Source organism: Leucoraja erinacea, chromosome 25 (genome assembly GCF_028641065.1).
Source record: "Leucoraja erinacea ecotype New England chromosome 25, Leri_hhj_1, whole genome shotgun sequence".
Taxonomy (NCBI): Eukaryota; Metazoa; Chordata; class Chondrichthyes; order Rajiformes; family Rajidae; genus Leucoraja; species Leucoraja erinaceus.
The window spans coordinates 15,409,131-15,421,552 of NC_073401.1; the positions used below are offsets into that span (position 1 = coordinate 15,409,131).

Sequence of the window (12,422 nt, forward strand, 5' to 3'; positions counted from 1 at the left end):
ACAAAGTGATAGGAATCTGGGCGCTCAGAGTCCCTGGTGCAGACTTTCAGGTGCTCTGGAAATAAGGTTTTCTTAAAGCTGGCTGGTAGCAGAGGCTTGCGCTTGGGCAATCTTCCAGACAAGGCCACCGCAGAAAAGCACAACTTGCCACATAAGTTATCTTGCTGCTGGATTGGGACAGAGCTCAGATGCTTACATTTGCTGCCCTGATCTCAAATAATGGGTTTATCGAGACGGCCTTTAGTTCTAACGGCCGAGTTACAATTATTAAAAAAGGGATAACTGATGTAAAATTACACCTACTTCCACACCTGGCACCAAGATGGAGCTCCTTCTGTACCCTGTGCAAGCTCAGACTACGGGTGCTGTCTGTACAGAGTTTGTACGTTCTCACTGTGATCGTGTGGGTTTTCTCTGGGGCGTCAGGTTTCCTGCCACACTCCAAAGACAAACAAGTTTTTAGGTTCATTGGCTTCTGTGAAATTGTAAAATTGTAAATGGTCTCTAGTGTGTGTAGGATTGTACTTGTGCAAGGGGGTCACTGGTTGGTGTGGGCTCGGTGGAAAGCAGGGTTTGTTTCCCTGCTGTATCTCTAAATTAAAATAAACTCAAAGCCCCATCCCTGAACCGGATGCTAGGCCCTTACTGGAGCCCGACCCCTACTCCTGGCACCCCGACCCCTACTCCTGGCACCCCTACTCCTGGGCCCCACCCCTGCACTTGGAGACCCGCCCCCAGCACAAAAGGCCCCTCCCTCTGGTCCCTGGGCCCCGTCCCCTGTCCCCGAGACCCCACGCACACTCCACACACCCGAAGCCCCTTCCCACACACCGTGAAGCCCCACCCACCCATGAAGCCCCCCCCACACACAAAGCCCCTCCCCTACACATGAAGCCCCTCCCCACACACACACACAACCCCGCCCCAAGCCCCTACACACCCGAAGCCCCTCCCCACACGTGAAGCCCCTCCCCACACGTGAAGCCCCTCCCCTACACACATGAAGCCCCTCCCCACACGTGAAGCCCCTCCCCTACACACATGAAGCCCCTCCCCACACGTGAAGCCCCCCTCCTTACAAAAAGCCCCTCCTCCCCACACGGAGCCCCTCCCCTACACACATGAAGCCCCTCCCCACACAAGCCCCTCCCCACACGTGAAGCCCCTCCCCACACACATGAAGCCCCTCCCCCCCACACGTGAAGCCCTCCCCCAGCCCGCGGGCGGTTTGAGTCCCAGGAGCCGCGGTGAGAGAGGCGGACACGGAGTGGTGTCTGCGGTTGCTCCAATATCTATCTTTACCGTCTCCATAATCTTGCTTGCATTCGGCCCAGGGTGCTGACGGACGGATGCGGACCGGGAGCTGGCGCTGGAGCCCGTGTGTGTGTGTGTGAGGGAGCAGAGACAGTGACAGAGGCAGCGGGGCCGGGGCCTGGGGTCGACTGAAGGGCGGCCGTCGACAGCACCCCCCCTGGGAGAGCCGCATCCGACCGTGGGGAAGAGAGGTGAGGAGAGCCGGCAACCCGCCCCCTTGTCGCACCCTCTACAGGCAGGCGCTACCGCCCTACTCTCTCCCTCCGCCTCCTTCCTCCGCCCCCTGTGCCCTCTTGTCGCCCCCTGTGCCCTCTTGTCGCCCCCTGTGCCCTCTTGTTCCCCCCCTGTGCCCTCTTGTTGCCCCCTTACGCTTTACCATCCCCTTCCCTTGCCCCCCCCACAATTCTCCTTTTTGTCCTTTGTTGCCCCCCCCCCCCCCCACCTTCACCCCCAATGCTGCCATGCTGGTCCCACCTTCACCCCCAACCAATGCTACCTTGTTGCACACCCCCCCCCCCCCCCCCCACACACACCCCCGTGTCGTCCTGCTGCCCACCATCCCATCTCTCCCTTGGTTGTCTGTCTGTTGCCCCCCCCTCGCTCCTCCTCTGGTCTTGCCCCTGCCCCACCTCTCCCCCAGTTGTGCCCCTGACCTTACCCTGTCCACCACCCTGCGCCCTCCACCACCCTGCTCCTGTCGTTTCCTTGCCCACCAACATGGTGCCCCTGCCTCTACATCACTGATTCCTGGCCTCAATGTGAGATCGATGGGTCTCCAGCTTCTGAGGAATAGTGGGCTGTTGTCCAGAAGGGAGATCAGTAGAAATAATCATTGATTTTCTTTTTTGACAACTGACTGCTCTTCAAAAGCTAATTTGTCTGCAGTGTCTTACGGTTGTGAATGGTGCTAAATTAATTGATTTTTTTTTGCCTGGGTACAATAGTTTTAATAATTAATATTTGCTAGTCTAAGTAAAGTAAGACTATTTTTATCAATGTGCTATTTCAGAAACTGCCATCTATGACAAGTCTCTTGCCCCTTATAGTGGTATTTTTTGCTTTGTCTCATAGTCTAGCATCAAGTCCACTGCATCACCTACAGAATGCAATCAGGTTATTTTTGGTCCCTTTCCAAATAGATTTGATTAGGAATATATTTGTCTTGTTCTGTCCAGTGAGAATACAATGAGAAAATTTGCCTAAGAAGCAGCATTTGGAGTTGCAGCAGATTCATCTTTAGAACTTGTTTCTTTTCATTATTAAGCCACTAATATTTGTTATGGTAATGGCGTGTAACTCATCAAATTAACATGAGGATGGGAATGAACTCTTAAATGTTTCTGTCAAATCACTTCTTCTGCAGATCATGACTTATTTGTTGGAGTTCTGGCAATACAGTAAACATTTAACCAGAAGCAGAAATTGCATTATCACTGTACCATGTTTGCTGTGATGTTAAAAGTTGCGTCTGAGAAAGCCCATGTTTAATATAAGGACAAATCTTGCTGCATGTGACTGGTTGATTTGTGAAATAACAAAAGATAAGTTTCCTTGATTTATAGTTTTGACCCTGAAATGTTTTTGTGTGTATCTGCACATCCTTTTTAATTGGGAAACTTTTGTTGAATCATGTGATGTTGAGTTTTATATTCTTGTTATTATTTCCCAGACTGGTACAATAAGAACAGAAGCGACGGCAGGAAAAATGGCACAAGATGGTATATATCATTACAGATTGCCAGCTGTCAGATTCATCCCCCTTATTAATATTATTCTGTTTGTGGATGGCATATCTACCATTGTACTCTGGATTTTAGGTAATGCAGTTTTTCCTCTTATGTTGACAGCAGGAACTAATTGTTTTTGGGATGTTTTGTATTGCTGCATAATGCAGGCAATTAAAATGTTCGTATTAGTTTGTATTAATACAATTGTGACTTTCGATACCATGATAAACAATGTGTTATTAAGTACTGCATCAGTGTTCATACATCTGAGATGTAGGTGTTGTGAGCAAGGCTTATTTTTATAAGGTGGTGGTGAACTACTTTGAGCCACTGCGAACACAAGGAACCACAGATGCTGGGTTGACAAAGAAAAGCACAAAGTGCTGGAGTAATTCAGCAGGTCAGGCAGCATTAGGATGCTTGACTGCTGAGTTACTCCAGCACTTTGATTCTTTGAAGTTATTGGTACTGAAATTTATTATTGCATTCTCCTCATTGTTAGATGTCTGCACTGTGCCTATGAATAAATAAGATTCCAAGGTGTGTGCTGTTGAGAAAATTGTGATTTTTCCAATGTGCTTGCCACCCTGTCCTTTCAGTAGACAGAGATCACTGGTTTGTGAGATGGTGTCAAGAAAGTTTTGGAAAATATTGACAATGTACTTTATGGGTGCTACGATTTGTGGTCACAGTGTGTTACGGTTCCTGCAATGAATGTTTCAGTAGGTCAATTGTGTGACAATCCACTGAGCTGCTTTGACCTTGATTAGGCGATACCTCTTGGCTATTTTAGGAATTATTTTCATGTAAGTTGTGAATGTGAGTATTATACTCTAACTTGTATGTTGCCAGTGTAGAGATTTGAGTCAAGACATAAGCTCACTCTTGCCGTAGTTACTGTGTATATCTGGTCCAGTTAAGTTTCTAGTCAGTAGTGACCCCAGCGTGTTGATGGTAGCAGGTTTGCTGTTGTTAACCAGGTGAGGCTGGATCTGGATAAACACAAAATGTTGGAGTAGCTCAGTGGGTTTTAGGCAGCATCTCTGGAGAAAATAAACCCTTCTTTAGACTGGAAGTTTGGGGGTGGGGGTAGGGAAAAAACTGGGTGCATGGAAAGGCAGAACAAATTAGGGCTGGAAACAGACAACCTCAGGAAGGGTGGAGCACCTAATGGCCCATTGTTGATTGCCGAAGGTGTGATAACAAGAGATATTTGGGGATATAAACAGTGGAACAGGTGGGAAGACTGGGGTGGGGAAAGGGAGGAGGAAGAGAGGAAATTTTCGCAGGAGTTACTTGAAATTGGGGAAATCAACGTTCATACTGTTGGGTTGTAAGCTGCTTAAGTGAAATATGAGGCGCTGTCCCTCCAATTTGCATGTGCCCTCGCTCTGACGGTGGAGGAGGCCCAGGACAGAAAGGTCAGTCAGTATTGGCTGGATCTGAATTATGATGAAGGCTAGGCAGCATCTGTAGAGGAAATGGACAGGCAAAAATCAGCTGTCCATTCTCCCTACAGATGCTGCCTGACCTGCTGAGTGCCTCCAGCAGTTTATGTTTTGCTCAGCATTCCAACATCTGCCGTTTCTTGTGTCTACACTATATTGAAGCCTGTTGGCTTGTTTTGTATACACTACATCAAGATTTTCTTTTAATCAAATTGGCAAAAGACAGACTGGTGTGTATAAAAAAAACCTCAGATGATCAACCACCTTGCCCTTCCGGATGAAGATGATTACAAATGCCTCGGCTGTGTCTTAATCATAAGTTCGTAGGTTATAGGAGTAGAATTAGGCCAATTGGCCCATCAAGTCTACTCCGCTATTCAATCATAGCTGATCTATCCCTCTCAACATCACTCTCCTGCCTTCTCTTAACCCCTGACATCCTACTATTCAAGAATCTGTCAATCTCCACCTTAAATATCCATTGACTTGGCCTCCACAGCCTTTAGACATGTATTTTGGCTCTCATAGGTGACGATAAGGGGCCATTCATGGGATTATTCTTCCTGAGTTGCTTAATTATTAATCACTCTTCATAACTGGATGTGGCAGGACAAAAGAACTTTCGGCCCTGTTGTTGTAATGTAACAAAATGTTTAATGTTCTTTAACTTAACTTTCAATCTTAATCGGTGCAGACTAACTAAATAAGCTTCCAAAGCGGATGCAGATTCCTCGGGTTAATGTATCATTCCCAGTTGTGATGAGGCTAACATGAAAACAGAAGACACAGCAGATCACCAGCATCTGTTGCGAGAGAAGCATGGTTAAGGTTTCAGTGCAATGACCTTTCACCAAAACTAGAAAACGTTAGACTTGAGTGGATAAAAATCCTAGGACACAAAGCAGAATCTCACAAAATTAGATATACTGATGGCTGTCGGATATTGCTTTATTGCATCCATATGGTCTCAATAATTAATTAGAATTTTTCTTAACTATTGAGACATAAAGTAATGGAGCTATACAACAAGGAAACAAGCCTTCATCCCAACACAAGTTGCCCAATGTGCTGACCCCATATGCCTGTGCCTGGCTAATATCCATCGAAACATTTCCTTTCTATCTTTACTATCTAGAATTGTTGTAATTGTACCCACCTCTGCCACGACCTCTGGCAGCACGTCGCACCCTCACCACCCGCTTTGTGAAAAATGTTGCCCCTCGGGTCCGTTTTTAAATCTTCCCCCTCTTGCATTAAATCAATGGCCTCCAGTTTTAGGCTCCCTTGCTAGGGGGGAAAAGACTGTCAATTCGCCTTACCTATGCCCCGCATTATTTTATATAACTTTTTAAGCACATCCCTCTGTCTCCTACATTCCAAGAAAAAAAGCCCCATCCTATCCAGCCTCTCCTTATAACTGGAGCCTTCCAGACCTGATAATATCTTTGTAATTATTTTAGTGCCCTTTCCTGTTCAATGAATCCTTCCAATAGCAGGCTGACCAGAACGGTACATGGTACTCCAAATGTGGCTTAACAACATCGGGCATAACATCCCAACCCCTGACTTAGTGCCCTAACCGAAAAAGGCAAGCGTTTTATGAAAGGGTATTCAATTTATGACTTTAAGTGCAACATCCTTCACAAAAATAATGATATTTATTTTAATTGGCAGTTCTGTGGCATAACCTTTCATTCATTTTCACAGACAGCTTTTAATTTTAACTTTTCAATTAATGTTTTTCAGGTGGCCGCTCTCACTATTTGGAAAATGATGTGATTAGGTGGTGCTTCTGGAAGTCAACTTTTGATCTTGCAGCATTTTGTACGATGAAAACGTGTATTCTTATTGTGATTTACTTGACGATGGAGTCGGTTGCACTGAAGCAGATTGATGATCTAAACAATCCCAATCTTAAAAGGAAAAGGGGCCTCCTGCACCTGATTAGCTTCACCATCTCAGGCCTCTGGGTTGCATATACGATGGCCAAAGGAATTACCGTTCTTGTAACGCAGAGCTACAAAGAGGTATACTACTACTTTTGAACAATGTTAATTCTGGTCAACTTGGATTGAGAGTTGCCAAGGTCTGCTTTATTAAGGCATTCAGTGCCATATATTTTAGACAATTGGAAACAAGAATGAGGTGAACCATCCGTGTTATGGAAGCACCAGGTTTTGGAAGTAAATACTCTGTGCCATATGCCTGAGTCTTACTTGCTGAGTTACTGATGTTACTGCATTTTTCGTATACTACTTCATATTTCCTAGCGACATAAAAGGAGGCCTTTTGGCCCTTTGTTTATGCTAGCTCTGAGAACCATTGCATTCCCGATTTATTTCCTAGTTACCTAGTTTCTCCTGCATGCCTGTGAACTCCATCCTGATTCCCATACTACCCATCCACATGAGAGTAATTAAAAATAGATGACTAATCTATCAATCAACAGCTTTGGGATATGGGGCAGGGGGTGGGTGAGAAGGAGGGGTGAGTAACACCTTGGAGAACCGGGGGAGGGAGTGAGCGTGCACGTGCGCGATTCAGAGATCCCACGTGTTCCAAGGGAGATTCATGGCCTGTGGATTAGGGAAGATATGTTATGTTTCATTCCTCCTTAAAGTACCTACCTGTCATTAAAGCGAATGTGAGCTTTATTTTGTAAATGTTTAATTTTAATAGTTTTTAAATGCCTCAAGGTTGAAGTTATTTAGAACTATTAACTGTTTTACTGCAAAAATCAAAGCTCTTCCTCCAGTATTGCCTTCTGTCGCGTTCCAGGTATTGATGCCTAACTCCAGGGTTCATCAGAGAGAGGGTCAGAATTTGTCCATTTGGCCCAGCAAGTCTACTCTGCCATTCAATCATAGCTGATCAACCTTCCCTTCATATCTCCATTCTCCTGCCTTCTCCCCATAATCCCTGACACATGTACTAATTCAAGAATCTATCTATCTCTGCCTTAAAAATATCCATTGACTTGGCCTCCACAGTCTTCTGTGGCAAATAATTACACAGATTCACCACTCTCTGATTAAAGAAATTCATCCTCATCTCCTTCCTAATGTAATGTCCTTTAATTCTGAGTATGACCTCTAGTCCTAGACTCCCACTAATGGGAACATATTCTCCACATCCACTCAATCCAGGCCTTTCACTATTCGGCAAGTTACAATGAGGTCTCACTCATTCTTCTAAACTCCAGCAAGTTGAGGTCCAGTGCCGTCAAACGCTCACCCACTCATTCATTTGATAATTCTTGTAAACCTCGTCTGGACTCTTCAATGCTGACACATCCTTCCTCGGATATGGGGCCCAAAATTGCGCTCAATAATCCAAATGCGGTCTGACCAGCGCCATGTAAAGCCTCAGCATTACATCCCTGTTTTTATATTCTAGTCCTCTTGAAATAAATGCTGGCATTGCATTTGCGTTCCTTACTACCGATTCGACTTACAAATTGACTTTTTGGGAATCCTGCACCAACACTTCCAGGTCCCTTTGCATCTCCGATTTCTGAATTCTTTCCCCATTTAGAAAATTGTGTACACTTTTATTCCTACTACCAGAATGTATAAATCCACACTTTGGTATGCTGTATTCTATCTACCATTTCTTTGCCTATTCTCCCACCTGTCCAAGTCCTTGTGCAGAGTCCCTCACGAGTCTCAACACGACTTGCCACTCCACCTCTTCATATCATTAGCTTACAGTATGGAAACTAGCCCATCGGCCTACCGAATCCATGCCAACCAGTGATCACCCTGAACATTAATGCTATCCTACACATTACAGACAATTTTACCGAAGCCAATTAACCAACAAACCTGTACGCCTTTGGAGTGTGGGAAGAAACCAGAGAAAATCCATGTGGTCACAGGGAGAACATACAAACTCCGTACAGACAGTATCCATAGTCAGGAACAAACCCGGATCTCTGGCATTGTGAGACAGCAGCTCTAACGCTACGCCATTATGCCGCCCCAGACAAGTGTCTTTGCTTTGTGGAAATTCACAGTACGAACTGTTTTGTGGCAATGCAGCACCTCCCTCGTAACACAAAGGTCACCTGTGTTGGAATGAAAAGTATTGTTTGTTTGATGCATCAATTTGATCATTGTGCTCGACTGAATCGAGCACATATCCCATCGATCTTCCTTTATCACACAAGAATTATCCTCAGTAAACATTTGTGTTAGCTGTTAATTTATCCTATAAACCCCTCAAGGAGTAAAATAAGTTGTACCCCCATACCCCATCCAAAATTGTGCAACAATTATTTTTTGCTTGTTTTATAGCCATGTATGATCTTGGAAATATTTACCGTTTCCCTGCAAGGTAAGGAGCAAAACTCAAAGCAAAATGCGCAGTGCTTGAGGAACTCGGTAGGTCAAGCAGCGTCTGTGTAGGAAATGGACAGACATTTTTGGGCTCAAAAAAAGACCTATTTGATTTGAAGAATGCTTTTTAATTATTTAAACCTGTATATATGTGCAATCATCTTCACGTTTCCTGACAAAAGAAGTTTCTCATATAGAAACAGTTTTAAATGTTGCTTTACATATTAGGTAATGACTAATATGGGGCTGACTTGGAACAGCATCCCCGTTTACCATCAGAACTGCCCCCTCCATCGACTCCTTTAAATCAAGACTAAAAACCTATCTATACTCCCAAGCCTTTCCTGACATCCACTGAGCGCGGGCTATATGTATATATGTATGTAGTTTGTTTGTTTATACTATTCTTATAACAAATGTAAAGCACTTTGGCCAACAAGAGTTGTTTTTTAAATGTGCTATATAAATAAATGTGACTTGACTTGACTTGACTAATTATGGGGTTTGTGACAAATAATTAGCTGTCAGAAGAAACCCTAGGGATTGGGCTGCTTGGTCTTTTGCTTCATACCATGTTCCTTCAGAAAGTAATCATGTCATTCGAGAGACCTGTGATTTCTTTTAGCCTAAGCTTTTGAAAAATAGATGCCGATCTTTATATTTCCAAATTAAAAATTGAATTATTTGAAGTCCAGATGAGCAGCATGTCATTCAGACATCTCTGACAGTCATAATAATCACTGGACAATATTGGATTCTTTTTCTTGAATGGCAGAGGTTGTGGGGGAGACCTGACGGAAGTATCTAAAATTATGAGAAGCATAGATAGGGTAGACATTCATAACCTGTCTCCCAGGATGGGGAAAAAAAAAACAAATACTGGAGGCCATAGGTTTAAGGTGAGAGGAGCAAAGTTTAAAGGCGGTGTGTGGGCAAGTTTTTAAATGAAGCGTGATGAGTACCTGGAAACTGCTGCCGGGGGTGGTGGTTGAGGCAAATACATAGAGGCATTTAAGAGATTTTTAGAAAGGGATATAGAGGGATATAGGTTATGTGCAGGCAGACGAGAGTTGGGTTTAGCATCATGTCTAGCACGGACATTGTGGATTAAAGGGCCTGTTCTTGTGCTGTCCTGTTCTATGTTCTAATATTGGTATCCCATATTAAATAAATCATGTTCTTGTGAATGAGATTTAAACACTTTTTAATGTCTGATTATACAAACTGAATTATTTAAATTAAGACTTTCTTTCCTTTTGACAGATGCACCTAACGTTCAAGATTGTCTGTATATCTACCTTGGTCTTCAGCCTCATTGAATTCCCCTTTTGTGTTTTAAGTAACAGGTAATTGACACTGAAATGGTTGAACAAATCTGTAAAGTGCACCTTTTTAAATAAATGTTTCTCCTATGTTCTACTGCAGTTTAATTTTTGATTATTTTTTTTTCTGGCCTTTGTTCACATTCTGGGCATATCTTCCACGGTGATCAGATAAAACGGCAAAGAGTTGTGAATTCTCTGCATCAGAAGGCAGTGGAGGCCAATTCATTGGAAGCATTCAAAAGAGAGTTGGATAGAGCTCTTAGGGCTAGCGGAATCGAGGGATATAGGGAGATGGCAGGAACGGGGTACTGATTGTGGATGATCAGCCAGGATCACATTGAATGGTCGAAGGGCTGAATGGCCTACTCCTGCACCTATCGTCTATGTAAAAGCAAGATTAACTCTGAAAATTGAAGTAAAAGTATTGGTTCATAGAAGACTGAGTAACTCAGCAGATCAAGCAGTATCTCTGGAGAACGTGGATTGGTGATGTTTCGACTCAAGACCCTTCTTCAGACTGTCTCTACGTTAGTCCCACCTGCTGGTGTTTGACCCATATCCCTCCAAACCTTTCCTATCCATGTACCTGTCCAAATGTCTCAAATGTTATGACCGTATCCTGCCTCAAATACCTCCTCTGGCAGCTTGTTCCGTATACCTTTTATGTGAAAAATATGTTCCTCCGGCTCCTATTAAATTTTTCCCCTCTTACCTTAAATCTATATCTGTGAAAACACCCAGGAATTATTTAAGTATGAAGTTGATCCTGTTATTAATACCTCGTTCCAGCTTACATTCTAGATTGGCATGCAATTCTGAATTGAAAGGGTGCTACATATTTATCCATTGCCAGACGTAGGAAATCTGTGGTCATTTCCAAGAAAAGCAAATAAATTTATTGATGTCGTTGCCTCCAAACATCCCTCATTGACACCACTGGAAGTGTATTAACTGGGCACTTTTCCTGCGATTGAAACAACCGTTGTGCCAATTAAGTACAGTAAGGTGATTACACGTTAACATTAATTGTATGTATTAGAACAGATTCAAAACGTTTTGAACAACAAGGGGGATCTTGTAGAGGTATACAGAATCATGAGTAGGGGAATTGAGAACTAGAGAACATCAGTTTAACATGAGGGAGGAAAAATGTAATGGGAACATGAGGGGCAAAGTTTTTACACAACGGATGGTGGGTGTATGGAACAAGCTTCTGGAAGAAGGTACACAAAAATGCTGGAGAAACTCAGCGGGTGCAGCAGCATCTATGGAGCGAAGGAAATAGGCGACGTTTCGGGCAGAAACCCTTCTTCAGACTGATGGGGGGGAGAAGGAAGGAAAAAGGGAGGAGGAGGAGCCCGAGGGCGGGGGGGATGGGAGGAGACAGCTCAAGGGTTAAGGAAGGGGAGGAGACAGCAAGGGCTAGCAAAATTGGGAGAATTCAATGTTCATGCCATCCGGACGCAAGCAACCCAGGCGGAATATGAGGTGCTGTTCCTCCAATTTCCGGTGTTGCTCACTCTGGCAATGGAGGAGACCCAGGACAGAGAGGTCGGATTGGGAATGGGAGGGGGAGTTGAAGTGCTGAGCCACCGGGAGTTCAGGTAGGTTATTGCGGACTGAGCGGAGGTGTTCGGCGAAACGATCGCCCAACCTCCGCTTAGTCTCCCCGATGTAAATCAGCTGACATCAAGAGCAGCGGATGCAGTAGATGAGGTTGGAGGAGATACAGGTGAACCTTTGTCGCACCTGGAACGACTGCTTGGGTCCTTGAATGGAGTCGAGGGGGGAGGTGAAGGGACAGGTGTTGCATTTCTTGCGGTTGCAACGGAGAGTGCCCGGGGAGGGGGTGGTACGGGAGGGAAGGGAAGAATTGACAAGGGAGTTGCGGAGAGAGCGGTCTTTGCGGAAGGCAGACATGGGGGGAGATGGGAAGGTATGGCGAGTGGTGGGGTCACGTTGGAGGTGGCGGAAATGGCTGAGGATTATTTGTTGTATTTGCCGGCTGGTGGGGTGAAAGGTGAGGACTAGGGGGACTCTGCCCTTGCTGCGAGTGCGGGGATGGGGAGAGAGAGCAGTGTTGTGGGGTATGGAAGAGACCCTGGTGCGAGCCTCATCTATGGTGGAGGAGGGGAATCCCCGTGCCTGAAGAGCGAGGACATTTCCGATGCCCTGGTGTGGAACGTCTCATCCTGGGAACAGATGCGGCGTAGGCGGAGGAATTGGGAGTAGGGGATGGAGTCTTTACAGGGGGCAGGGTGGGAAGACGTG

At 44.9% G+C, this 12,422-nt stretch overlaps 1 protein-coding gene across 1 annotated transcript in view; it reads left to right on the forward strand.

The window, feature by feature from the left end:
* The first annotated feature begins 1,212 nt into the window (after positions 1 to 1,212).
* LOC129709447 (ABC transporter B family member 1-like) overlaps positions 1,213 to 12,422 on the forward strand; it is a 115,089-nt gene continuing 103,879 nt past the window's right edge. Inside the window, exons 1-4 of the mRNA XM_055655851.1 lie at positions 1,213 to 1,505; positions 2,984 to 3,131; positions 6,236 to 6,516; positions 10,090 to 10,172. Of these exons, the coding sequence (XP_055511826.1) occupies positions 3,020 to 3,131; positions 6,236 to 6,516; positions 10,090 to 10,172 (476 nt within the window). The 5' untranslated portion in view covers positions 1,213 to 1,505; positions 2,984 to 3,019. The remainder of the gene's footprint in view (positions 1,506 to 2,983; positions 3,132 to 6,235; positions 6,517 to 10,089; positions 10,173 to 12,422) is intronic.